Source organism: Ziziphus jujuba, chromosome 2 (genome assembly GCF_031755915.1).
Source record: "Ziziphus jujuba cultivar Dongzao chromosome 2, ASM3175591v1".
Classification (NCBI taxonomy): Eukaryota; Viridiplantae; Streptophyta; class Magnoliopsida; order Rosales; family Rhamnaceae; genus Ziziphus; species Ziziphus jujuba.
In genome coordinates, this window is record NC_083380.1 from 31,433,683 (window position 1) to 31,460,309 (window position 26,627).

A 26,627-nucleotide genomic window follows, 5' to 3' on the forward strand; every position below is an offset into this window, starting at 1 on the left:
CTTAAGTTTGACCATATGCTGTTCTTACAAAATTTGTCATGAGTCATGACACACGTTAATTAGCTATGAGTAAGAGATATTTTTGACTAAGAAAAATGTATTTTCCCCGGTAACTAAATTAATAGCCAACTGAATCTTAATTACAACATATATTGTTTATACCCTTTTATAACTAATACTCTTTAATCATAGAATTCCATGTAATTTTAGCAATGAATGAAATATAAATTACATTTCCATTTTTTAGCGTACACATTTCTTTCTCTTTTTTTATTTTCATTATAACTTGTACTCGATCTTTAATTGTGGAATCTCATGTAAGTTTGATTTCAACTGCGATTCCCTTCTGATACGAACCTAGGACGACCTGCTCCTAAACCCATATTATATTAGCCCGGATCTTTAATTAAGTTCAAGTTCTAATGGAATGGACCTCAACCCCTAACCAACCTGTGGTTAGAAACCTTGGTATAATGTAGACGCCACAATAGGGGATGGAAAACCTATTGATAAGTCAAGCTAAAACAACCAATTCTCTAATGGTGTTTTAGGTGTTCTCAAAGAACAAAGAGATAATTAATCTCACAAGTATTTTCTTAATCAAATCAAAGTTTAAAGTTTTATTATTAATGAAAAATAAGCCTTTAAATAGGCTTTGAAAGAAACAAAATAAACCCTAAAAACCCTAGGAAAAACCGGCCACACAATGGAGAAGTCTACCTTGGCCGAAACTTTCCTTTTCCTAATCTAATTTGGATTAATTAATTCCTTTATTTTGAATTAGGAATTAATTAATTTACAATGAAAATAATAAAATAATAACTTTCCTAATCTTATTTGTCCAGAAAATAAATAAATAGAAACTAAAAATAATGGTAGTTTCCTAAAACAAAAAGTAGAATAAAATTAGGAAACTAAAATACTAGCTTTTTGACTAATTTGACTTTGACCAATCTTTGACCAAAGTGAGCTCCAAATCAGCTTCTAGATGCTTTGAAGGATGCCAAATAAACTGAATATGAAGGCCCACACGTTGCCCATGCTTGGAAAAATAAGAAAAGGCTAATACAGTAAAATACAGTAAAGCCAGCAAGCAATACAGCAAATTCGGCCAAATTGTTGAAGCTGTCCGTACAAGCCCTTTTTGATTGCATTTGAGGCTGCTTTAACTTGATTCCATGACCTCTTAGGCATATGTATTGAACCCATAAAGCATTGGAACCATTTCATGCTTCTCGGACTCCAAAAATGTACCAAAACCGTCACCCGGGTCCGTATCGGCTTCCACCACTTGGATGCGTAGAATAGGCTTTGTATCTTCAAGTATGGACAAGCTCTATTGAGATTGATTAACCCCTGTATAAATACTTCCAGGTTGTCCTTAAATCTCTTAATTGGAGCTCTTGTGATTGGCCTAGTCTTCATCCGTGTCGAGTCAGCACCCCAGCGGGTTATCGGTTGAGTGGGCTCGGGCGGAATCACATCACCTTCTCCTTTTGGAGGAAATCCTTTCACAATGCTCCAAAACTGAAATTGAGGGGTAGTTGTTCATCCTTGGAGTTTGCATTCATCAACTGTATTTGTGAAGTCCCACATCGATTGGAAAGGGGAACGAAACACTCCTTATAAGTGGGTGTGGATACCTTTCTCTTGATAAGCCTTTTAAAACCTTGAAGGCTGGGTTGTAAGAGGATTCCCCATGCCCAAAGAGGATAATATCTCATGCGGGTGGTCTGGGCTGTCACAGATGGTATCAGAGCCGGACCCGGATCGGTGTGCCAGCAAAGACGCTGAGCCCCAAGGGGGGAGGACTTCCCGGATCGATGTGCCAGCGAGGACGCTAGATCCCATAGGGGGAGGATTGTGAAGTCTCACAGCGGTTGAAAAGGGGAACGAAACACTCCTTATAAGTGGGTGTGGATACCTTTCCCTTGAGAGGCCTTTTAAACCCTTGAGGGGAGGAGGACTTCCCGAATCGATATGCCAGCGAGGACAGTGGGTCTCAAGGGAGGAGGATTGTGAAGTCCCACATCGGTTGGAAAAAGGAATGAAACACTCGTTATAAGTGGGTATGGATGTCTTTCCCTTGAGAGGCCTTTTAAAACCTTAAGGGCTGGATTGTAAGAGGATTCCTCAGACCCAAAGAGTACAATATCTCATGCGGCTGGTCTGGGCTGTCACAGTATTACTCTGTACATCACTCATTGAAAAATATTATAATCTCTATGCTCCAGGGCTGTCACAGTATTACTTTGTATATCACTCATTGAACAATATTATAATCTCTATGCTCTAACACCAGCTTTTTATTTTGTCTGGTATTAAAGTGAATGTTTCACCCAACAGCTCAGAAAGCCATATCTCTACTACTGAGCACTGAGGATATATATCATATCAATGTAAGCCACAAAATTCGAATAGGCTAAACTAAATATCAATTGGAGACATCCATATAGATCATTTTTGCGGTTTTCCATCAATCTCTCACATCAACAACTTGGAGCTGTCCACAATGCACTTGCTATCATAGATAATGTAACTGCATAACTCATGTCTAGTTGCTGGCCTGAGTGAACGTAATTCAGTAAGGGGATTCATGATCACTGATTTACTGCACAACTCCTTTATAGGCTGGACATGCTTCCACCAGAAATCAGAGAGAGCCATTTTTAGCACATTCTAGTATTTTTCATCTCGATACATCCGAAATAAGTTGCTTCCTATACGAGTCCAAACATAGAAATCCATCTAATCCCTGTCCAATATTTTCATCAAACCCTGTGCCTGTGGAACATAGTAGATTGGGATCCGCAACCAAGGGTTATCATTAGCCATATCTCCTCTGAAGAATGGACACTTAATCTCCAACATTCCTCCTGCAGGCAACACATAAACATCCTTTTCTATGGGGCATCCATAAACTATCCCATCTGGTGAAGCTCCAAGCCAATTATCTATAGGGTCCTTATTAACGTTACCATAGACCTGAAACTCCAGAAACATAACAGTATTTCCAGTTATCAGCTTGTATCTTTCAAGTGCTTCTTCTTCTTTTAGATTGTTCCAAATGGTAGGCATGTTACCAGGAATTGTCTCAATTGCCCCAATCTTCTCCAACCAAAGCTGGACTCTTCTGCCACGCCGAAATCCAACAGCTGCAGCAAAAGTGCTTGCTGTAAGTCTATGCTTTCTGCGTTGTTGCCAATTCTTGAACAGGTGCTGAAGATACTTCGATTTAAGAATAGGGTAAGTATCAGTAGACTGAAAATCGGTATAAAGCTTTCCAGAATCTGGTTCTGAAATGTTTTGGTTGCCATAGCTCCATCTTAACCAACCATTTTCAAAAGCACACCTAGAATTGATCTATTTTCACACTTGTGATATGACAACCGAGCAACAAAGGGGATCAAGCAATAGGCAACTTCTTCACTGCCCCGGTAAAAACAGAACATTTGTATGACCAAACACAAAAAAATTCAACACTTGACAAACAGGAAACACCAGTTTTAAGTAACGTTATGTATATGTATAGTCTTGCTACAGTATGCATACATGCCCACATAGGCATGGACGTCAGATACATGTAGTTTCATTACCTGATTACATGTAAATCATGGGATATGGACCCGAGTTTACATGTACTTTGACATGTACCATGTATGCTACTAATAGCAAACTTATGATCTGTGAAGCTATGGTTGCAAAAGCTATAATTATTGACAATTTAATTCCTTTCGTAAAAACTATATACATGTATATCTCTGTTTCTTAATAAATGAAATTGCAATTCAAAAAGTTAGTAAAAATCGCGTCTTTTTAAGAAAAAGAAAGAACTTTGGTGAAAAGAAAGAGAGGTCCATAAACAGGGGAGAAGAATGGGGCTAATCATGCAAGCTTGTGAGGAAGGCTCCAATGCATAGAGACTACTCCCATTAAGCTTCTTGTTTGTGAATGCTTCAGATACACTGTCTGATGAAAAAGATTAGTGCCCAATGAGTCCAAGCACAATTTAAACATCATGGAAATAATTTGTTTTTTAAAAAAATAGAAAACGGAAGAAATATAAGGCAGCGATAAGATAGGTGGAAAAGGAGTGAGAAAGACAAACGGAATCGAAGAGAAAGGTGGAGGATTTCTGGATTTGATTTGTAAGACTCAGACTCCTCTTCTTCTTCTTCTTCATATAATTTAGGGTCTAAGAACAGGCAGGGTTTTAGGGGACGTGCCATTCCTCCAATACGTGAGTAATTGTGTATTCCGTTTGTTTTGTTTTTTTGGTGTCAACATCAGCAGTACGTCATGAACTCCATTTTCTACATTATTTTTTGTATATAAATTTTATAGTGCAAAATATCTGTTAATTGTAGGCAAAAAATAAATAAATAAAATAAATTAGATGGAGGGATTTTATAATAAAATAGTGAAATTAATGGCGAGCTACTAAAAGTTTATGAAATTGAAATATTTAAGAAAATCACATGCCTAAATTGTACTTTTATATAAAAGCTACTAAAAATTTATGAAATCTTATGGTTGATATATTTTTTTTTGAAATATTTTTATCCATAAAAAATGTTATTTTATAATAGTGGCCAATAACTTTGTGGTTAAAAATTTTTAGCCTAAAAACATTTTTAGCTATAACTAAAATTAATTATTATAGCTAAAAAAAAATATGTTGTAGTTAAAAATAATTTTAGCTATTATAATTCATGGCCACTAAAAAATCGGTGGCAAATGCTTTTTTTATTTTTTTATTTTTTTCCCTCCTCTTCCTAGTGTGAGAATGAGAGTGAGAGTGAGAGTGAAAACATAAAAATAGAGACTGACAAGTCAAATATGGTGGCCACAGATGCGCTTTATTCCTGCTAAGTGGATCAGGAGGAATTTCGGAAGGGGCAACTTCTCCTTTGTTTCCATTCCACCTAATAATCTGTCATCATTTACACCCGTGCCTTTTTTTTTTTTTTTTTTTTTTTTGCAATTTGGTGTCTAAATCTTTTACAAAACTGAATTTCAGAGGCTGCTAAATTTTTGAGAATTTTCCCAATATTGTTCACAAGATTAAACACTTGGATTGTCTAGATTTATCTGGGACTACAATCAAAGTGTTGCCTTCGTCAATCGAGCTTTTGGTAGGGCTTAAAGAGTCAACTTATTCTTCTTGGTGATTGCTCAAAACTCTTCAAGTTTCCAAAGAATATCACATTCTCAAAGTTTGATGAACTCTTGCATAGTCCAAAACTCTTTCTTTTTGTCATTCAAACATGTAGTAGTTTTGACTTTCCCAATTTAAAGTCCCTCAATCTTGAAAACTATAATATATCAGAAGTAGATTTCCTCATGAATCCTTACAGTTTTTCCAAGCTTGAAAGCTTAAATCTAGCTGGAAACAAGTTTCTCAAACTTCACTCCTTTCGCAAGCTTTTTAACCTTTCAGATCTTAATTTATCCAAATGCGAACTGCTTTGGGAAATTCCAGAGCGTCCACAGTCTGTGTTGAAATTAGATGCAAGTGACTGCAAGTCATTGGTAGAGACTCATGTTCAGGTCATGGCCTAGATCATATCAAATGATGTGGTCAATGTCACAACCCATAAGCTGAAACATTTTGCAAGGTACTCTGAAATCGATGTTATACTGCCAGGAGATGATATTCCAAACTGGTTTACCAATAAGCAAGAAGGGAAATCTATATCCATCCTCCTATATCCTGATATACTGAGGAAACTAAGTGGGGTCATCATTTGTGCTGTACTTCAATCGCAGAGTGTAAAACGTATTAGAAATTTTGAGAAATGGTTCTCTTCATGCAAGGATTCTTGAGAGAAAAGTCCTATTAACACAAGGGAATATGCAACTTTTTTATCTCCTTGCTAGTGTTATTGTCCAGTTGTGTTCTCCATTGGATATTAGCAAATTCAGGGTCTCGTTTTCTGACTCAAAGATATCAACAAAAGATGTCAGTAGGTGTGGGGTTTGTATACTGCAAGATGATCAAGATGAGATAGGGATTCATAGAGTACTGTCGAACCCTTATTTTGGCAAAAAATGTGGTTCAAACAAAACCATTCGTAGTATCTCATTCTTTTGATGATCATTTAGTTGTGGTAGGTCAGCTTGGTCTTAATGACTCAACACCAACTAAGAGATGCTTTGCTGATTTTGCTTATCAAGACCCCCTAAACCATGTGGAGTTTAAGCTTGGAGAAAAGGCGTTTGAACCTTGTCAAAGAAGAAAGAATACTTTGTATTTTGACAATTTTAAGTAGTCATTTTTCTATAGCTATTGGATTTCTTTTTGAAACATGAAGCCCAATCTAATTGATAGATTCCATAATATGTAATAGAAATCCTTATTTTAGAGCTACCACTCCTGGATAAATTTATATAAAGAAATTATGTTAAGGATGAACAATATAGATAGGAACATACAATTTTGCCGAAAAGACACCAAATTTTTGTGGATGGATCAATATTTAATATATTGGTTGAGTCTATATGCTAGTCTTCACCTTTAGGCCAATAAGAATTGACAATGTGAGAAGGAAAATGGCATCTCCCAAACGCTATATGTACATCTTCACAGAAGTTACCTTTGGCAAATATCCCTATATATATATATATATGTATATATATATATATAAAATAATAATAAGCTTGGAAAAGGACACACTTCTGCAAAAACCCAGAGGGACTGCAACTGATCCCAAAAACTTAAGCTGATAGAATGTGGGCTTTCATTTCATTTATATTTTTCTCTAACACTCCCTCTCAAATGTAGGCCCGCCTCTTTTGGGCTTCTATTTGGATCCTTACTTTTTTTTTTTTTTTTTTTGGGTTGAGTTGTTGAGTTTTGAACCCAGGAACTTTAGGATCTCTGGCTCTAATACCATGTTGAAATACCATTGATCCCAAAAGCTTAAGCTGATGGAATATAGACTTTCATTTCATTTATATTCTTCTCTGATAGGAACTCAGCACGTTGTTTTCTTGAGTTTCAGAGGCTCAAATACCCGAAAGAATTATACAAGGTAATCTTTACAAAGCACCTTGCACCAGAAGGAATTCAGACTTCCATTGACAAGGAAATCAAAAGAATAGAAGAAATATGTAACACTCCGTCCCGAAGTATATCGGAAATTTCTCAAATTTGACCATGGTTGACCGAGTTTGACCGTCGTTGACTGAGAAGGGGTCAAATGTTGACTTTTTGCTCCTGATGGAATCTCACATTGATCGAGTTACTGTTACGAAGTACACGTTGTCATGAGTTTATAGACTAGTAGCACGTCGAAAACAGAGCTACGGTTTGAAAGTTATGAGCAAAACAAGTTGAGATCCAAACTGTCCAAGGGGTGCCGAAGTTGACTTTTTATTCATGCAAAGTTGAGCTTTGGCTCATGCGTGATTGTGAAGTACTCGTTGATACGAGTTCATAGACTAGCGGCACGCTTAAGTTGGACATCTGGTTAAAAAGTTATGGGCATGCAAAGTTTTCCGAATACAGTATTATTTTAATATATTTGGCTTGAATGAATAGTGTATGCCACATGTCGCAATTTCAGCCAATCCCGTGAGTGAACAGTGTCACCCATGGGTGGCTTTTATTTTGGCAAAACGCGTGAGCCAGCGGGGAAAGGAGAGAGAAAGAGAGGAGGAGAGAGAGAGCTAGAGAGAGAAACCAATCGGCCACCGTCGTTCACCCATTTCTGGCCACCGGAACAGTACACGGGCCACCCCACCTTGAAGCCCACCTGAAAACCGGCCGGCCAGCCAAAAATCATGGCCAACCGACCGCTGACACACCCGGATCAAGACTTTTTCGTGCGGCGGCGCCGATTCCTTCAAACCCCGGTTTCTCCCTATTCTGGCCACCGTTTGCCTCACCACTGGTCCCATCGAGTTACCCATCACCACATCTACCTTCCCACCAAAAATCATGGCCAGTGGCCACCGGACGCGCCGCCTGAGGTGGCAGATTCCGATGATCACGGCGGCTCGCCAAGAAATTCACTTTCCGGCGAGTTTCCGACTACACCGCCCCTCCTTTCGCACTAATTCCACCCATCTGAACCCAAATCTGGTGTCCCTTTTCCTCAAATCTCAATGGATTGAGAGAATCAAGGAGTTGAATCCTGAAAGCTTTCCGACGAGATTCCGGCCACCACGGGTCCGATCTCTGGGAGGTAAGCCTCAATCCGCGATCCTCGTTCCATAGGCTTCGATTCGGTATATTATTCGTCAATTTCGGTTAACGTTTGTGTTAGTTCCCCCGGGTACTGGGTATTATTTACCCGAATAAAATATTAATTTATTTGAGATGTGTAATATTATTGTTCTAGGAGCACGTGTACGTCGTGGAATAGACCCATGGAGGATCTTGGATTAATTGCATGCTCCAAGTGAGTGACCCACCTTCAAAATTATTTTCGGGTGTTAAATTATTTTTATTTGTCGATAATTAAATGTTTTGATTTAATATTTATGTGTTAAATATTTAGCAAAATTATATTTGAAATTTTGATGGCACAATTTGAATAAATTAAAATGTATATGTGCATTAAATCATATTTTGATTTTTGACAAATTATGGAAATTGGGATTTTATGGAAATTTGATATTTAAAGGCATTGTGATTTTGATATTAATTGATTTATTGTGGAATTTATTTGTGAATTTATTTTGATTAAAGAAAAAATGCATTTATATAAATTTATGCATTATGGAAATTATTTTATGGTATTGAAGATTTGTGAAATTAATTATATATGAAATTCCTGTGGTTTTAATATTATTTTTGGGCATGATTTGATTTTAAATATTTCAAGGAAATATTGGTTTAAGTTTGGTGGTTTCAAATTGTATAATTATGCCTTGGAATATTATTTGATTGATTTTATGATTTGGGAAAAAAATTAATTGTATATTATTATCGGTGGATTTATGGTGGTGTTATTTAAGAAAAATGTGGGAAGTTGAATTTGAAAAATGGTATAATTCCCACGGTGAATTTTGGAAAATTTGGTTATTTGTTTTAGATGCACTCATACAGTATTGGTGTTCTGTACTATATATATGGATGAGCGCGCAAGTTATAATGTCTCCCGTGAGTTGCCATCGGACCGAAGGCAGGCAAGTTTGATATTGGCCATAAGCCGACCTCCTCCATGGCCGGGATGACGGTTTAAGCAGCGGCGCTATCGGGATGCCGAAACGACCGTATGCAAGTTTCTCTCTTTAACCTCCCGTTACACGGTGCTTGGGACGCTGGGTATCGTGGGACATCACTGATATATAGTGCGGTGTGTCATCAAGTGATTATTTTTCTGATATAAATTTCAACTCCTAAAGTTTTAAAGAGTGATTATTTTTCTGATATAAATTTCAACTCCTAAAGTTTTAAAGCAGTATTTAAATTAGAATGTATTTAATGTTGTTTTTAATATTTATTTAAATTTAAAGCTTTACACAAATTTTATGAAATTGATATCGTGATTTTATTACCTATTCTCATTAATGTTTAAAAGTTATTTGCCTTGATTTTATCATTTAAATCGATTGGTATTTTAAAATAAATTCTATTATATTTTTATCATTTGTTTTATATCGATGTTTAAATTGATTTAAACTGTTTCTTTGATTATTTCATTGATTTAATTAATAAATTTTATAATTTATATATTGGGTCTATTTTTGTTCTTATGCCAAATTTCTTTAATACAAGTTTAATTATGATTTTAATTATTGTATCTAATGATGTCTTATTCTATATTTCTCTTATAAATTTGGATCCTTAAATTCTTGTATTTTATTTTAAAGTTATTTGATTAATTATTCCTTGATTTTCGGGGCATAAAAGATTGAGTTTTGCAAAAATGTTTTAAAAGGGGAACTTTTCCAACCGAGTGAATCGTGAGGGTTTTGAGAGAAAATATTATTTTCAATTAATTATTATTTATTTACTTATTTATCCTTAATTAATCAAATGTACTATGATTATCGTTACTATTATATTTGTACAGTAGATAGGGTCACTCACTGAGATGATTAGCATCTCATATTTCTAAATTCCGTTCCCTTAGGTACAAGGTTTGGGAGACGTTGATCGCCCGGGGCAAGCCCGACGTCTCAGTTCATTGCCGAAAGTCCAAGAAGCATTTCTTCCTTTTTTCCTCTTCATCTTGTATTGCTTCTTTATCTGACATTATATTAATTCCACATTTATTTATATAATGCTCTGTATACTGTATTAGACATTTAGTTATTATTTATGCACTGATTTACTGTTATTTTGGAGTGCTGCAAATTTGTGGAATTATATTGTAGTAATGTGGGAGGAATAAGGGGATGTATATAGAAGTGTGTTTTCAGTGCAGAAAATTTGTGGTAAGTCCAACCCTTAGGGGAGGTTCTGCCGGATTTTCCATTGGAAGGTCTGGTGGGGTTTCCTTGGGATCAGGGCTTGTCTAGGGTTCTAGTGAGGAATTTTGGACGGGTCCTGAAAAAATATCACCCTCACTTGTTGTCATTGAGGCTATTAAAGAATCAAAGATATCCATCATTATCTTCGCTTATAACTATGCATCCGCAACATAGTGTTTGGATGAATTGATTGAGATCTTGTAGTGCCGGGAATCATTTCGACAACTGGTTTGGCCAGTCTTCTTCAAAGTGAAGCCTTCTACAGTAAGAAATCTAACAAGAAGTTTTGAAGAAGCATTAGCTAAGTACAAAGAAACTTCAAATATGAACAAGGAAAAGCTACTTAAATAGAAGTTTGCTTTGAATAAAGCTTCCAATCTATCTGGATGGCATTTAGACAAAGGATATTGCATTATAACTTATCCTTGCTTTTATCATAATGTTACAATACCCTTGCAGCATTTACCTTTCTGTAATTAGTACTCTTAAAAAAATAATTGTGCTTTTATTATTTTTTTCTCCTCATATCCATATATCAAGTATTACAATTAATGGTATTTTTCTTAATGGGCAGAGATGAATCTCAACTAATCCAAAGAGTTGTTGAAACTGCATTAAGCTAATTGAATCATACATCTTTGCGTGTCACCAAATACCCAGTTGGAATTGAAGACCACATTCAGGAACCGTATCAACTAATGGATGTTGGAAGTGGAAAGAATGATGTGAGAGTCATAAGAATCTATGGGATTGATGGTATAAGTATGACCACAATACCAAAAGCTGTTTTCAATAAATTTGCTGATGAATTTTAAGGTTCTAGCTTCCTTGCTAATATCAAAGAAACGTCAAAGTAATATCTCGGTTTTGTTCTATTACAAGAAATGCTTCTTTTTTAGATGCTTGTGAATAGAAGTATAAAGGTTGGCAATACTCATAGAGGTGTCAATATCATAAGGAATAGGCCTTGTCATAAAAGAGTACTTCTCATTCTCATTGAAATTAATCAACTTGCTTAGCTGGATTTGTTAGCTAGAGAAAATGGGAGGTTTGGCTCAAGAAGTAGAATCATCATAACTACCAGAAACAAGCACTTTCTAACCACTCATAGAGCTAATGAAACATATGATGTCGAAGGATTGGATCAACGGAAGCTCTTGAACTCTTTAAGTTGGAATGCTTAAGAGGAAGAGACCTGTAAAAGATTACTTCATGCTATCATGTTGTAATAGCCCAGTCCACCTGCATGTGATATTGTCCACTTTGGGCCCCGTCTACACGGGTTTAAAACGTGTCTTAAGGGTTAGAGGTCCCATCCTTTCACCTGCTAGTCTCACTCGCCTGGGCCTCCAGGCCCACTCAAGATGCTGTCCGCTTTGGAAGCAAGGTAGTGAGCCCAAACATTCCCCTCACGGTTTTCTATGCCTCTCTAGGAGATTGTAACGCATCACAAGGGAAAGGTATCCACAGTCTTATAAGGCATGTTTCGTTACTCTTTCTAACCGATGTGGCATCTCACACATGTCTTGTTGTAGAATTTGCAGTGGCCTTCCATTAGCTTTGAATATACACAATTTGGAAAAGAAACTAGAAAAAAAGTCATACGAAACACTTAAAATAAGTTATGATGCTTTATAAGATGATGACAAAGCTATTTTCCTTGATGTTGCATGTTTGTTTGTTGGAGAGAACAAAGATTATGTTATCAAAGCAATTGGGAAATGTAGCTTTTACCCAATAATTGGAATTGGAGTTCTTATATATATGTCTCTTCAATTGGTACAATAAATGGATAAGGAAATTGCCACCAAGAATCCCTTGAAGTTGGCAAACATACACTGTAGATTATGGTCTCCAGAGATGTTTTTCTAGTATTCTCTGAAAACACAGTAACAGTCATCTAGAAGCTCTTGTAATAACTTGTAAAAATATTAAAATATTGTCTTATACTCTGATTCCTAATACTGAGTTTGCCTGAACAGAGAACTCTACTTTTGAATGCTGTAAAAATAGCATAAGTAATAAAGAAAGCCAAATCCACTTTATTCAAATTAGTTTCGGTTTCTAAGTTTTTTTGTTTTATAATTTCTTCAACCGAGGATTTAAAAGTAATGCTAACAATTATAGAATTCTGCCTTCTTAAAAATAAATATTTATTTATTTATTTTTAATTTTTAATTTATTTTGATAGAAAGTTCTGTCTTTTTAATGAGTTTTTTTTTAAAGGTTTGCTATTCATTTAAAAAGCCTGCATTTTTCTTTAACCTCAAATGTTATGTTGGTTTTAGGCCTTTTTTTGGAAGAAGAAGAAGAAGAAAAACTGATTCAAAATTAATTAAAAAGAGTTACGGACATCTTGTTGGATAAGATTAACAAGCCAAGCTGGCTCATCTTCCAACCTCACAACCATGTATCATCACAACCTAGTGCATGTAAATAATAAACATCTACATTTGAATTTGGGGGAGCATATTGTATAGATATCTCTTTATAAAATCAGAGCAATTGCTTAATATTATATATAAGTTGACCTTCCATTGCCCAATTGTTTTGCTCTTCTGTTAACAATTGCGCACCTTGAAGAGAGTCTATCTCCACCACACACGGAAACCAAAAAGTTCAAATAAATATCTTCTTCTCGTTTAGGGCTTTGTTAAATTATTATTATAAATAAATATTAATATATTGGAGATAGCATATGGTTATATTGGACTACATCAAGTCCTGGCATGTAACCACTATTATACTTAAAAAAAAAGCCCACTACTCTGCCACTAATTGATAATATAAATTTTTTAAATTTATTAGGAATATATTTTCAATATAAAATAAAAATGTATTTGACATGTAAAGCATAATTATTAATATGTGAGGCATACCAATGGATTTAAAATATAGGGTAGAATTCCCATCAAAATCCTATCAAAAGTAATTACTTTAAGAGGAGAAATATTGAAGAAGCATTATAATACAAATATGAAATAAATAAGTCAAAAACTTGCAATAAAAAAAGTCCAAAACTTAAAAATATTAAAATGGATATAAATTAGTCCCTTTGTTGGATCCATGTGCAACACACTTTTGGTTGTAATTGACAATGGGTATAAAAACTAATGCTCACAGAAGTTTCTTAGAACAGGTAATTCATTCAATATTTAATTAAGAACAGCTATTGCCATTGACCTTTATGAGCTCTAGCGATTATAAGGTTGAAAAAGGGACTAGTTCTTTAACATAAGAGCTGAGAGGATCGAAACTGATCAACAAACTGAGTTATGTATGGCTCACATGCTAGCCATGGTAGATCATTATCATCATCATCATCACCATCATCATCTTCATCTTCTTTTTCTTCCTCCATTAATTCCCGAAAAATGAAATATGATGTTTTTTTGAGTTTTAGAGGCAAAGATACACGCAAAAATTTCACAGGCCATCTTAATAAAGCTTTGCGTCTCAGGGGAGTTAAGACATTCATTGACAATGAGCTCAACAAGGGTGAAGAGATTTCTTCCTCGCTAATCAAAGTGATTGCACAATCGAAAATCTCCATTGTTGTCTTCTCCAAGAACTATGCATCTTCTCCATGGTGTTTGGATGAACTTGTGGAGATACTTGAGTGTCAAGATTCACTTGGGCAAGTGGTTTGGCCAGTGTTTTATGGTGTGGAGCCTCATGAAGTAAGAAATCTGAAAGGCAGTTTTGGAAAGGCATTAGCTAAATATGTTGAAGAAAGTGGGAATATCAAGAACAACATCAAAAGGCTGCCCAAGTGGAAGTATGCTTTGAACAAAGCTGCCAATCTTTCTGGATGGCCTTTAGCCAATGGGTATGTACTTTATTAATTTCCTCGTATTAATTTTTTAACACTTCATTGCTTCCCCTTCCCACAACCACCCCCTCCAAGAAACAGTTTGCTACTTGAAAATATAATTTGTGCTTGATTTTATACATAGTCATTGATCATTGATCCACTCCCTTAGATTATTTCATAATTTGTCAATGAAAAACCAAAAATAAAAGCGATGCAATTCATCATCTTTGTGTCATAAACTATATATCATTACAAGAAGGTTAATGTGACTGAACACTAAATTTCAAACCTGAATATTGTCACTGAAAGTTGGTTTATGATAAAAAATTAAGAAAAAACAAAGAAAGTTTTCATTGATATATGGCCAATAAAAAATATGTCAATAACGGCAATAGCATCTGTCACTAAACATTATTTGCACATGAGCTTTGGCGATGCTAGCTCAATCTATAGTGACATAACTCTTAATTACTAATGTAAATATTGTCACTGAAAGTAGTGCATTTAAAAAGTGTAACATTTGTGATCAATAAAAAATATTTGTCCCTAAACACTTTTTGTGACTAAGTTATTATGGCAAACTAACTATAAACACAAAATTCTTTTATTGTCAAAAATTATTAATCATATGGAAAGGATTATGGGATAATGATGATGAATATAAATATATATATATATATATATGGGTGTAATATATTAGTTAATATATTGAATTGAACTAAAGATCTATAATGGCTTAAGTTTGACCATATGCTGTTCTTACAAAATTTATCGTGATTCATGACACCGATAATTAGCTGTGAGTAAGAGATACTTTTCATTAAGAAAAATGTATTTACCGCGGTAGCCAAAATATTAGCCAACTGAATCTGAGTTGCGACATACATTGTTTATACCCTTTTATGATCACTTACAGTCTTTAATCGTGGAATTTCATGTAATTTTTAGCAATGAATTGATTATTAATTACTTTTCCCTTTTTCAGTGTATACATTTCATTCTCTTTTTATTTTTATTATAAATTATACTCTTTAATCGTGGAATTTCATGTAATTTTTAGCAATGAATTAATTATTAATTACTTTTCCGGTTTTCAGTGTATACATTTCGTTCTCTTTTTTATTTTTATTATAAATTATACTCTTTAATCGTGGAATTTCATGTAATTTTTAGCAATGAATTAAATATTAATTACATTTCTGTTTTTTAGTGTACACATTTCTTTACTCTTTTTTAGTTTATTTTTACTTATTTATTTATTTATTTTTTCCTTCCTTTCCGATCTCTTCCTATCCATACATATGCATTGGTGTTATTTTTCCTTACCGAGCAGAGATGAATCTCAACTAATCCAAACAATTGTGGAAGCCACATTAAGCAAATTGAATCGAACAACTCTACACGTTGCCAAATACCCAGTTGGAATTGAGGACCGTTTAAAGGAACTGTATCCAATAATAGATATTGGAAATAACAATGTGAGAATTATAGGGATCTATGGGATTGGTGGCATAGGAAAGACCACTTTAGCAAAAGCCCTTTACAATACATGTTTTAACAAATTTGAGAGTTCCAGCTTCCTTGCAGATGTTAGAGCAACCTCAGAGAAACATGGTTTGCTTCGGTTGCAAGAAACCCTTCTGTTTGACATGTTAGGGGCTAGAAATTTGAAGGTTGGCAATATTCATAGAGGAATCAACATCATAAAGGATAGACTTCGTCACAAAAGAGTACTTCTAATTCTCGATGATGTTGATCGAAAAGATCAGCTGGAGGCACTAGCAGGAGTGCACAATTGGTTTGGTTTAGGGAGCAGAATCATCATAACAACCAAAAATAAACACTTACTAACCACTCATGGAGCCAATGGAATGTACGAGGTACGAGGATTGGACAACAATGATGCCCTTGAACTTTTAAGTTGGAATACTTTTAAGATGGGTAAACCGACAGAAGATTACCTTGAGCTTTCAAAATTTGTTGCAGATTATGCTAGTGGCCTTCCCTTAGCTCTTGAAGTATTGGGTTCTTTCCTATCTGGCAGGAGTAAAGATCAATGGAAAAGTGAAATACATAATTTGGAAAAGAAACCGGATGAAAATATATATAAAATCCTTAAAACAAGTTATGAGGCTTTACAAGATGATCAGAAGGCTCTTTTTCTTGATATTGCATGTTTCTTTGTGGGAGAAGATAAATTTCATGTTCTCGAAGTACTTGGAGATAGTAATTTCTCCCCAATTATTGGAATTGGAGTTCTTCTTGACATGTCTCTCATAACGATAGAGTTCAACAAGCTGAGAATGCATCATTTGATACAAGAAATGGGTAAGGAAATAGTCCGTCAAGAATCCCCTGAAGTTGGCAAACGCAGTAGATTATGGTTTCCAGATGATGTTTTTCATGTATTATCAGAAAACACAGTAAGAACCATTAATCTGCATCGTCTCTCCTTGTGTATCATGTGCTTTTTATGTTAAAATTTGATTGTTTAATCATCTGAATTCCATCCAGGGAACAAATTCGATCGAAGGCATTATGCTGAGGTTGCCTGAACCAAGAACACTATGCTTAAAGGCTAAATCATTCAAAAAAATGAGAAGGCTTCGACTACTTATCTTTCGTGATGTAGGCCTTTCTAATGACATTGCTTATCTTCCTAGTTCATTAAGGTTTATCAATTTGCCCGGATACAAATTAGCCACTCTTCCATTCAATTCTGGTCCAAAACAACTTGTCAAGCTCGAAATGCCTTACAGTGAAATCCATCAACTTGGGGAAGGATTCAAGGTAAGATTATTAATCATGTTTAGTTTACTATAATTACAATATTGGCATGTTCTTTGTAGCCAAATCACATATTCTTTTTCTCTTGTTTTACAGAATTTTGAACATTTGAAAGTTGTCAACTTAAGCCACTGTGAATTCTTAACCAAAATTCCTGACCTTTCAACATCTCCAAACCTTGAGTGTTTATTTATTGACCATTGTACAAATTTAGCTGAGGTTCATGAGTCTGTTGGGAATCTCACTAGACTGGTTAAGCTGGACCTTCGATTATGTCGCAAACTCAGGATTTTTCCAAGGATTTTGATGTCCAAATATTTTACAACACTCGATTTTCAAGGCTGTTCGAGTCTCAAGAATTTTCCCAGTATTTTTGAAGAAATGGAATACTTGGAGTGTCTAGATTTATCTGGCACGGCTATAACAGAGCTGTCTTCCTCAATCGAGCTTTTTGTCTGTCTTAAAGAGTTAAACTTATCATCCTGCAGTAAGCTTATGTGTATTCCATCTAACATTTATAAGCTATTGAATCTGGAAAAACTTCTTCTCGGTGGTTGCTCAAAACTCTCTATGTTTCCGAAAAATGTACCATTTCCAAATCCTGACCAAAGTCCAAAGTTCCTTGATCTTTTCCTTCAAATATGTGGCAGTTTCCAATTCCTCTTGTTAAAGTCCCTTGAGCTTCAAAATTGTAATCTATCAGAAGCAAATTTCCTCATAGATCCTCAGAACAACTTTTCCATGCTCGAAAATCTAGATCTATCTGGTAACAAATTCATAATCCTTCCCTCCTTTCGAAACCTTTCAAACCTCTTTATCCTTAACATATCTAATTGCAAACTGCTTCGGAAAATTCCAGAGCTTCCAAGTTGTCTAAAGAAACTTGATGCAAGTAACTGCAAATCATTGGTTGAGACGCAGGGTGAGATCATGGCGAAGATCATTTCCAATAATATCTCGGACAATGTTACATTGAAGAATCTGAACCAATTCTTAAAATATCAAGTCCAAGTTGAGCTTCCAGGAGACAATATTCCAGATTGGTTTAGCAGGAAAAAGTTTGTAGATGATGAGCCCATATCCATCATTCTGACATCAGATACAGTGAAGAAATTGACTGCAATATTTGTTTGTGTTGCTTGCAAAGTGGGGAACGAAGCTCTTGAATTATCACTAGAACTTTTCGACCAAAATGATTTTCTTTTGGGGTGCCTTGAAAGAAAAGTTTTCCATATCAAACCAGGCAATATGGGACTTCTTTATCTCCCTGCTACTGTTATTGCCAGCTTGTCTTCTCCGTTCTGTTCTACTAGTAAATTTAGAGTCTCATTTTCCGACCTGAAGAAATCCAGAAATGCTGTCAAATCTATGTGTGGAATTCATGTTCTATGTGATCAAAATGAAACCTGGACTTATCTTCGCCATTTGCCACCAAATAAGAGACGCTTTCCTGATTTTCCTTTCGAAGACGCTGAATACATGTGGAGTTTGTGTCGTCCAGAAACAGAAATCGAGATGGATGACTTGATGGAAATTCAACAGCTTTGTGACTGTTTACATGTAACAGCAGGTAGATGGAAGCAGCAGGCATCAAAGAGGATACAGAGTCTTTTCTTTCTCCGCAAGAAAGGCTCAAGTCTCACAGTGTTAGCCACTTTTCTCATTTTTTCATTTTTATTTTTTTTCTTATTTTTTTGGATGGGAGGCTTTTAAATTGAAGCCTAATGGGATCAAATAATTCAAATTCTTGAGTTTCAGGGACGAGGGATGCAATCAACTTAATTAGTTTACAAACTTTTTGGGGAAATTAGATTGTTTGGTCTCTTTTGCTATTTGTTCTGTTTGTTTATTTTTGCTCTGCTTTTGTTATTATCCTGCCTTAACGTTAATTTCTGTAATCTATTTGTTTTTAACTTTTTTTTTTTTTTTTTTTTTGGTTTAGTTTTTGTTCATATCATTTTCTTATTACATTTTGTTGTGTTTTACCAATTGCATTTTGAGTTGGTGAGGCTTGTGGGCTGATTAGAAGAAATATGCATTCTCAGATAGATTTACTGTTGGGAGACTTAATTTGATTTTGGATTCATTTTTCTATAAATCAGGAACCTCCTGTTTGTCGTAGTTTTTCAATACCAACAATGAATCGTTAATTCAATGGATAATATTAAATTATTTTATTAATAAACATTGCACAACAATTATTAAATTTGAATTAAGCATGCTCAGGTATATATATATATATATATATATTTTCCAGTATAAAAAAAAGCATAAACAGGTATTGAATCAAAACAGAAAAAGCAAAGGATTTAGTAATGCATTGAAATAGGATACCCTACTGTTTTATACTTGCTTTCAATCTCAGCCGTGATTTGCCAACAAAGTGGTCAATATAAAACCATTTTATCAAATATATATATATATATAAAAGATAATTAAATTCCAGTTGAACATGTGTGGATGTATATTTCATCCGTTAAAAAAAAAAAAAAAAAAAAAAAAACCTTTACACAAGTATATGACAAACAAGCTATCTATAAAATCTGTACACCACGGACTTTTAATTTTTTTATTTTTCCCTTCTTTTTATATCTTTTAGTGTTCTGGTACACCATGAATTTATCTTTTGACTTGACAGATAATTAATGGTACACATGGAGAATAAAATTCCATGCGTAATAATTTTTCATATTTTAAATTGTCTCAGCCCGAAAAAAAAAAAAAAAAAAGCATTTTCGAATTTTATAAGCGGGCGATATTATTGGGCTTCACACGTGGGCCGGCCGCAGAAAAGCAAAGGTAGAGTCCAGTACAGTTTAAATTTGCCTTTCCAAGAATTTCTTTAATTTTTTAGAAAACGGTGCAAGATATAGGTAAAGAAACACTAAAGGAAGAGGACTATTAAAGAAGTGTCATAAAATGAAATTCACCAAATAATTATAAAATGGATGCTAATATGAAATGATGAAAATGATTCAAAGTGTCCTTTTTTTTTTTTTTGGGGGGGGGGGGGGAAGAAATCAAAAAGTTAAAAACATTAAAATATTAGTCCATTTGGTTGGCTTTGGATCCATGTCAGAATCTTCACATGTGCTCAGAGTAAAAATTAACAAAATAAATAAAAATTTAAGAAATTGTGGAATCTCCCAAATAAATAAGAAAAATGGATGTTATTGCCGTTGACGTTTAGCTTCTCCACTAAAATAAGCTTGAAAAAGAAAAGAGACAAAGACGCTGTGTAACAAATGCTGCGGGAAAACTGATTGTCAGCTTTATGCATATGGAATCATGGATCACGATCTTCCCTCTAGTACATCTTCTTCTTCTTCTTCTTCTTCTTCTTCAAATCCGCAGTGTGATGTTTTCTTGAGTTTCAGAGGCACAGATACACGCAAAATTTTCACAGGGCATCTTTATAATGCTTTGAGTCTTAGGGGAGTTGAGACTTTCATTGACAAGGAGCTCAAAAGGGGAGAAGAAATTTCACCTTCACTTATTGACGCAATTAAAGGATAAAATATATCCATCATCATGTTCTCCGAAAACTACGCATCTTCTTCATGGTGTTTGGATGAACTGGTGGAGATCCTTGATTGTCGAGATTCACTTGACCCTTCTGAAGTTAGAAATCACATTGGAAATTTTGGAAAAGCATTAGTTAGGTATGAAGAAAAGAAGAAGGTAAAGAATTGGAAGGTTGCGTTGACCAAAGCTTCCAATCTATCTGGATGGGATTTAGCCAATGGCTATGTACATTTTTTTTTTTTTACTTATATTAATTTATTTATTTTTTCATAATTTTGTAGTGTATACATTTTCATTACCATGATATATCCATTCACCAAGTATTCCTACTCAGTGGTATGTATCTAATTTTCTTACCGGGCAGAGATGAATCTCAACTGATCCAAACAATTGTTGAAGCCACATTGAGCAAATTGCACCGTACATCCCTACATGTTGCCAAGTACCCGGTTGGAATTGAAGAACGTTTGAAGAAATTAGATACATTAATAGATGTTGGAAAGAATGATGTGAGAATCATAGATATCTATGGAATTGGTGGAATAGGAAAGACCACTACAGCTAAAGCCCTTTTCAATACATGTGTCAATAATTCAACAGTTCCAGCTTCCTTGCAGATGTTAGAGCAACTTCAGAGAAACATGGTTTGCTTCAATTGCAAGAAACGCTTCCGTTTGAAATGTTAGGGGGAGAAAATGTGAAGCTTGGCAATATTCATAGAGGAATTAACGTCAGACTTTGTAACAAAAGAGTGCTTTTAGTTCTGGACGATGTTGATCAGAAAGATCAGCTGGAAGCATTTGTTGTGATTCTCTGACCACTTTAGAGAAGAAATATGAGAAGAAAAGTAAAAAGAATTCTATTACTTTTTTGAAAATAGAATACAAAAATAAATTAAAAAAACTTCTCTCGTGGAGGATTCTCACGTGGAACCTCTCTCTACACTGTCAAATTCTCTCTGGAATTGCTCACTCTTCTCTCAAGCTCTCTCTGGAACTTAAACACTCTCTCTCTCAGAGTTTACTCTCAATACTCCTCACTTGGGATGATATTGAGCTTGCTCTCTTGGCTTGCCTTGCATGCAACGGGATGAACCTATTTATAGGCTTACAAAGTCGGTTGCATGGCCACAATCTTCAACAGCTTCTGACAGTAGCCCACAATTGTTGAGCAAGTTGGAGTTCGGTGTTAAATGCAGCAATGGCCATTGTCAAAGATGGTGGCTGAGCAGTCTTCACACTGTCGGTGCAGTGGTGGTGCGGCTGGACTTCACAGCATTAGCAGGAGGGCAAAACTGGTTTGGCTTGGGAGGCAGAATCATCGTAACAACCAGAAATAAACACCTAATAACCACTCACGGAGCTAATGAAACATACGAGGTACCAGGATTGCAAGGTCAGGATGTTCTTGAACTTTTAAGTTGGAATACTTTTAAGATGGATAAACCTGAAGAAGATTACCTTGAGCTCTCAAAATTTATTGTAGATTATGCAAGTGGCCTTCCATTAGCTCTTGAAATATTGGGTTCCTTCCTAAGTAACTCTGATCTTCTCGTTGCAAAGGAACTGAAGGAGACTCTATGTTGCTTACCAAACAAGTAGTGATTACAAGGATCTAGCGCAGCATCCTTGCAAACAGTGATAAGCTTCTTCCTTGCCAAAGTGGATAATCCTTTTTCACTCATGTGACCGAGTCTCTGGTGCCATAAATTTTGAGATGCCTCTCCTTCTGCAATATTGAGGCTATCTGCACATATCTTCACATGAGTCTTGTACAGCGTTCCACAAATATGTCCTCGGGCGATAACTATGGCACCTTTCGTTATTTTCCATGTGCTTTTGCTGAAGTAGTTATCATAGCCTTGCTTGTCTAAGGCTGCTCCCGAAAGTAGATTAAGCCGAAGATCTAGAACATGACGGACATCCTTCAAAGTGATTGTACAACCAACATTCTTTTTTACCTGAATATCACCAGTTCCCATAATCTTTGCGAAATTGGAATTTCCCATCTTTACCATACCAAAGTCTCCTACTTTGTACGTTTTGAAGAAATCTCTATGTGGAGTGACATGGTAGGATGCTGCAGTATCGACTACCCATTCAACATCTTAGGTTGATACATGAAGGCATGTCTCTTTTTCGGTGGAGCAAAGCGCCACTTCTCCTGTAACAGTGACTAGTGTCTCTCCATCCTTCTTTGGCTGATTACCTTGGAGTCTCTGCTCTCTCAACAACTTTCTGCAGTTCTTCTTCTTGTGACCCTCCAGGCCACAATGATAGCATTTATATGATGATTTTCTACCATCTGTAGATCTGCCTCTGCTCTTGCTCCTGCCTCTCCCCCTATCTCGACCACCTCTTTGCTGTCTTCCTCTCTCTGTGACGAGGGCATGTGATTGATCCATGCCAATGTCCTTTCTCCTGGCCTCTTCATTAAATAGGGCATCCTTAACAATAGACATAGTAAGTTTGCCATTTGGGGTCGAATTGCTAAGAGAGACTACCAATGTCTCCCAACTGTCTGGAAGCGAGCTTAGAAGTAGGAGCGTCTGATCCTCATCCCCTAGTTGGTAATCCACAGCAGATAGTTGATTTACCAAGATCTGGAACTCACTGGTATGCTCGGCTACAGAAGTTCCACTCTATAATTTTAGATTTACCAATCGCTTAAGCAACAGGGGTTTATTCCGAGCAGTCTTGGCCTGGTACATGTCCTCCAATTTTTTCCAGAGGGCATATGCATCTGTTTCCTTCGCTACATGATGGAAGACACTGTGGTTAATCCATTGCCTTATCTGACCAATCATTTTCTTGTTTAATTTCTTCCATTCTGCTTCTTTGCTGGGATCGGGGTTTTCTCCTTTAGCTTCTATAGGATCAAACAGATCCTTACAATTGAGGGGATCTTCCATCCGAGGTCTCCAAAGTGTATAATTTGTGACAGTGAGCTTAACCATAGCTCTCGAAGATGATTCTTCCATTGACATTATGGCTTGACCAAAAATGGAGCCGAATTTGGCAAAATGGAGTTAACCGTTGCGTCCAGAACGGCCGAAAATGGTGGACTTGACTCTTCCGAGATCAAAATATAATTACCAGAAATTTTGGGGCAAAAATATAATTTCATAAAAATTCTAGATCAACCTGTAAATACAAAAACTACAGGGATCAATCTATAATTTCCAACAATTCAGGGGCTGTTTCATAATTTTAGAAACTTCTGATGACATGGCAGATCATGTTGATGTGTCAACACGTGGCAGATGGCGTGGCGATTGCGTGGCTGACGACTTGTCGGGTCGCGTGGTAGATGACGTGGCTGAATGCGCTGACGTGTCTGATGACGTGGTCGTCTTCAACGTCCAGACGGCGTGTGAGGCGCTTGAACTGCTGCAGAAAATTTCAGACGGAGCGTGCGGGCACGTGAGGGTTTGCGTTTCTCTCCTGCGAACTTGGTTGTTCTCTTCTCGTCGAGTATTTTCACCTGGCATTGTTAAATGAATTATTTGAGCAACTTTTCGAAACACCAACTTGAAGAACAGAGGCTCTGTTTCTTCAAATTTTGAACCCAAGCTCTCGACCTGGAGCTCTGATACCGCTTGTTGTGGTTCTCCAACCACTTTAGAGAAGAAATATGAGAAGAAAAGTAAAAAGAATTCTATTATTCTCTTGGAAATATAATACAAAAATAAAAAAAAAACTTTTCTCGTGGAGGATTCTCACGTGGAACCTCTCTCTACAATGTCAAATTCTCTTTGGAATTGCTCACTCTTCTCTCAAGCTCTCTCTGGAACTTAAACACTCTCTCTCTCGGAGTTTACTCTCAATACTCCTTACTTGGGATGATATTGAGCTTGCTCTCTTGGCTTGCCTTGCATGCAACGGGATGAACCTATTTATAGGCTTACAAAGTCAGTTGCATGGCCACAATCTTCAACAGCTTCTGACAGTAGCCCACAATTGTTGAGTAAGTTGGAGTTCGGTGTTAAATGCAGCAATGGCAATTGTCAAAGATAGTGGCTGAGCAGTCTTCACACTGTCGGTGCAGTGGTGGTGCGGCTGGACTTCACAGCATTAGCAGGAGGGCAAAACTGGTTTGGCTTGGGAGGCAGAATCATCGTAACAACCAGAAATAAACACCTAATAACCACTCACGGAGCTAATGAAACATACGAGGTACCAGGATTGCAAGGTCAGGATGTTCTTGAACTTTTAAGTTGGAATACTTTTAAAATGGATAAACCTGAAGAAGATTACCTTGAGCTCTCAAAATTTATTGTAGATTATGCAAGTGGCCTTCCATTAGCTCTTGAAATATTGGGTTCCTTCCTATCTGGTAGGAGTAAAGATCAATGGATAAGTGAAATACATAATTTGGGGAAAAAACCAGACCAGAATGTATATAAAATTCTTAAAAGAAGTTATGAGGCTTTACAAGATGAGCAGAAGGCTCTTTTCCTTGATATTGCATGTTTTTTTTTGTGGGAGAAAATAAGGTTCATGTACTTGAAGTACTTGGGCATGGTAATTTTTCCCCAGTCATTGGAATGGAAGTTCTTATTGATATGTCTTTCATAACAATAGAGTTTGACAAGCTGAGAATGCATCACTTGATACAAGAGATGGGTAAGGAAATTGTGTGTCAAGAATCCTTTGAAGTTGGCAAGTGCAGTAGATTATGGTTTCCAGATGATGTTTTTCATTTATTATTAGAAAAGGCGGTAAGAATTACAAATCCACATGCTCTTTATATATATTCTGCTTTTCATATGGCTATAAGATTGTTTTATTCTGTGATTTTTAATATACCATGTGCTTTGCTCGGATTAGTGTCTAGGGAACAAATTCAATCGAAGGTATTATGCTGAGGTTGCCTGAACCAAGAACTCTTTACTTGAATGCTAAATCATTGAAAAAAAGGAAAGCACTTCGACTACTTATGATCGATAATGTGTTCCTTTCTAATGCCATTGGATATCTTCCTAATGAGTTGAGGTTTATTGATTTGCGTGGATACCAATTCCCCACTGTTCCCTTCAATCCTGGTCCTAAAAAACTTGTCAAGCTCGAAATGCCTAACAGCCATATCCATGAACTGGGGGAAGGATTCAAGGTACAATTGACAAGTTATGTTTAGTTCACTACAATTGCATTGTTATGTTCTTGATAGCCAATTGATATTATTCTTTTTCTCTTGTCTTTTGTTTTACAGAACTTTGAAAAACTGAAAGCTGTGAACTTAAGTCACTGTAAATTGTTAACCAAAATTCCTGATTTTAAACAGTCCCAAATCTTGAGAATTTATTTCTTGATCATTGCACAAGTTTAGTCGAGATTCATGACTCTGTTGGGTATCTCACTAGGCTGGTAATATTGAACATTCAAGGCTGCGGAAATCTAAGGATTTTTCCAAACAATTTGGTGTCCAAATATTTTACAAGACTGGATTTTCAAGGCCGTTCAAGTCTTGAGAATTTTCCCAATATTGTTGAAGAAATGAAATATATGGAGCATATAGATTTATCTGGCTCTCGTATAAAAGAGCTGCCTTCCTCAATTGAGCGTTTGGTTGGGCTTAGAGAGTTGAACTTATCCTCTTGTTTAGAGCTTATGTATATTCCACCTAACATATATAAGCTGTTGAATGTTGAAGAACTTATTCTTGGTGGTTGCTCAAAACTCTCTGTGTTTCCAAAGAATGTCCTATTCTCACAGTCTGAACTCTTACACAGTCCAAAGCTAGTTGCTTCTTTCCTTCAAATATGGGGAAATTTGCAGTATCCCTTGTTAAAGTCAGTTAAGCTTCAAAATTTGTAATCTATCAGAAGCAGATTTCCTCTATTAATAAAACATGAAATATGCTGGTACATACACCAGACAGAAAATGAATAAAGACTATTAAGGAATTGTTCTATAAAAAACATTCATATATCATATCTTCATATCTTAATCCATGAATATACAAAGCTATTTATACTAGAAACATAATTTTCTAAAACTATGAATATAGACTAGAACAATAAATACATATCAAACTCCTAAGAGACAAGTACATGAATACATGCATCTGTGACAAG

The 26,627-nt window shown here is 35.8% G+C and overlaps 3 protein-coding genes and 1 pseudogene across 3 annotated transcripts; 3 read left to right on the plus strand and 1 right to left on the minus strand.

Moving 5' to 3' along the window:
- Positions 1-2,457: 2,457 nt before the first annotated feature.
- Positions 2,458-5,744, minus strand: LOC125422723 (uncharacterized; annotated as a pseudogene).
- Positions 5,745-13,700: 7,956 nt separating this feature from the next.
- LOC112491796 (disease resistance protein RUN1-like) lies at positions 13,701-14,270 on the plus strand. The gene has a single exon (XM_025074257.1). The coding sequence runs from the start codon at positions 13,701-13,703 to the stop codon at positions 14,268-14,270; it is 570 nt and encodes a 189-aa protein (XP_024930025.1).
- A 1,270-nt stretch (positions 14,271-15,540) lies between these two features.
- LOC107419525 (disease resistance protein RPV1) lies at positions 15,541-20,542 on the plus strand. Its single transcript, XM_060815085.1, has 4 exons — positions 15,541-16,662; positions 16,754-17,029; positions 17,123-18,670; positions 20,297-20,542. Exons 1-4 carry the CDS (start codon positions 15,541-15,543, stop codon positions 20,540-20,542), a joined length of 3,192 nt encoding a protein of 1,063 aa, XP_060671068.1.
- A 15-nt stretch (positions 20,543-20,557) lies between these two features.
- On the plus strand, positions 20,558-26,367 carry LOC107419576 (disease resistance protein RPS6-like). The gene is made up of 7 exons (XM_060815086.1): positions 20,558-20,707; positions 20,833-21,195; positions 21,988-22,087; positions 23,786-23,979; positions 25,388-25,663; positions 25,763-25,799; positions 25,880-26,367. The coding sequence occupies exons 1-7, from the start codon at positions 20,558-20,560 to the stop codon at positions 26,365-26,367; spliced, it is 1,608 nt and encodes a 535-aa protein (XP_060671069.1).
- The last annotated feature ends 260 nt before the right edge of the window (positions 26,368-26,627 follow it).

Coding starts and splice junctions, on each gene's coding strand:
- LOC107419576 (XM_060815086.1), top strand. CDS start 20,558: ATGTTCTCCGAAAACTACGCATCTTCTTCATGGTGTTTGGATGAACTG. Junction 21,196..21,987: donor AGCAACTTCAGAGAAACATG/GTTTGCTTCAAT, acceptor AATACTTTTAAG/ATGGATAAACCTGAAGAAGA. Junction 22,088..23,785: donor AATATTGGGTTCCTTCCTAA/GTAACTCTGATC, acceptor ATGACATGGCAG/ATCATGTTGATGTGTCAACA.
- LOC112491796 (XM_025074257.1), top strand. CDS start 13,701: ATGTATGGCTCACATGCTAGCCATGGTAGATCATTATCATCATCATCA.
- LOC107419525 (XM_060815085.1), top strand. CDS start 15,541: ATGCATTGGTGTTATTTTTCCTTACCGAGCAGAGATGAATCTCAACTA. Junction 16,663..16,753: donor ATGTATTATCAGAAAACACA/GTAAGAACCATT, acceptor AATTCCATCCAG/GGAACAAATTCGATCGAAGG. Junction 17,030..17,122: donor AACTTGGGGAAGGATTCAAG/GTAAGATTATTA, acceptor CTTGTTTTACAG/AATTTTGAACATTTGAAAGT.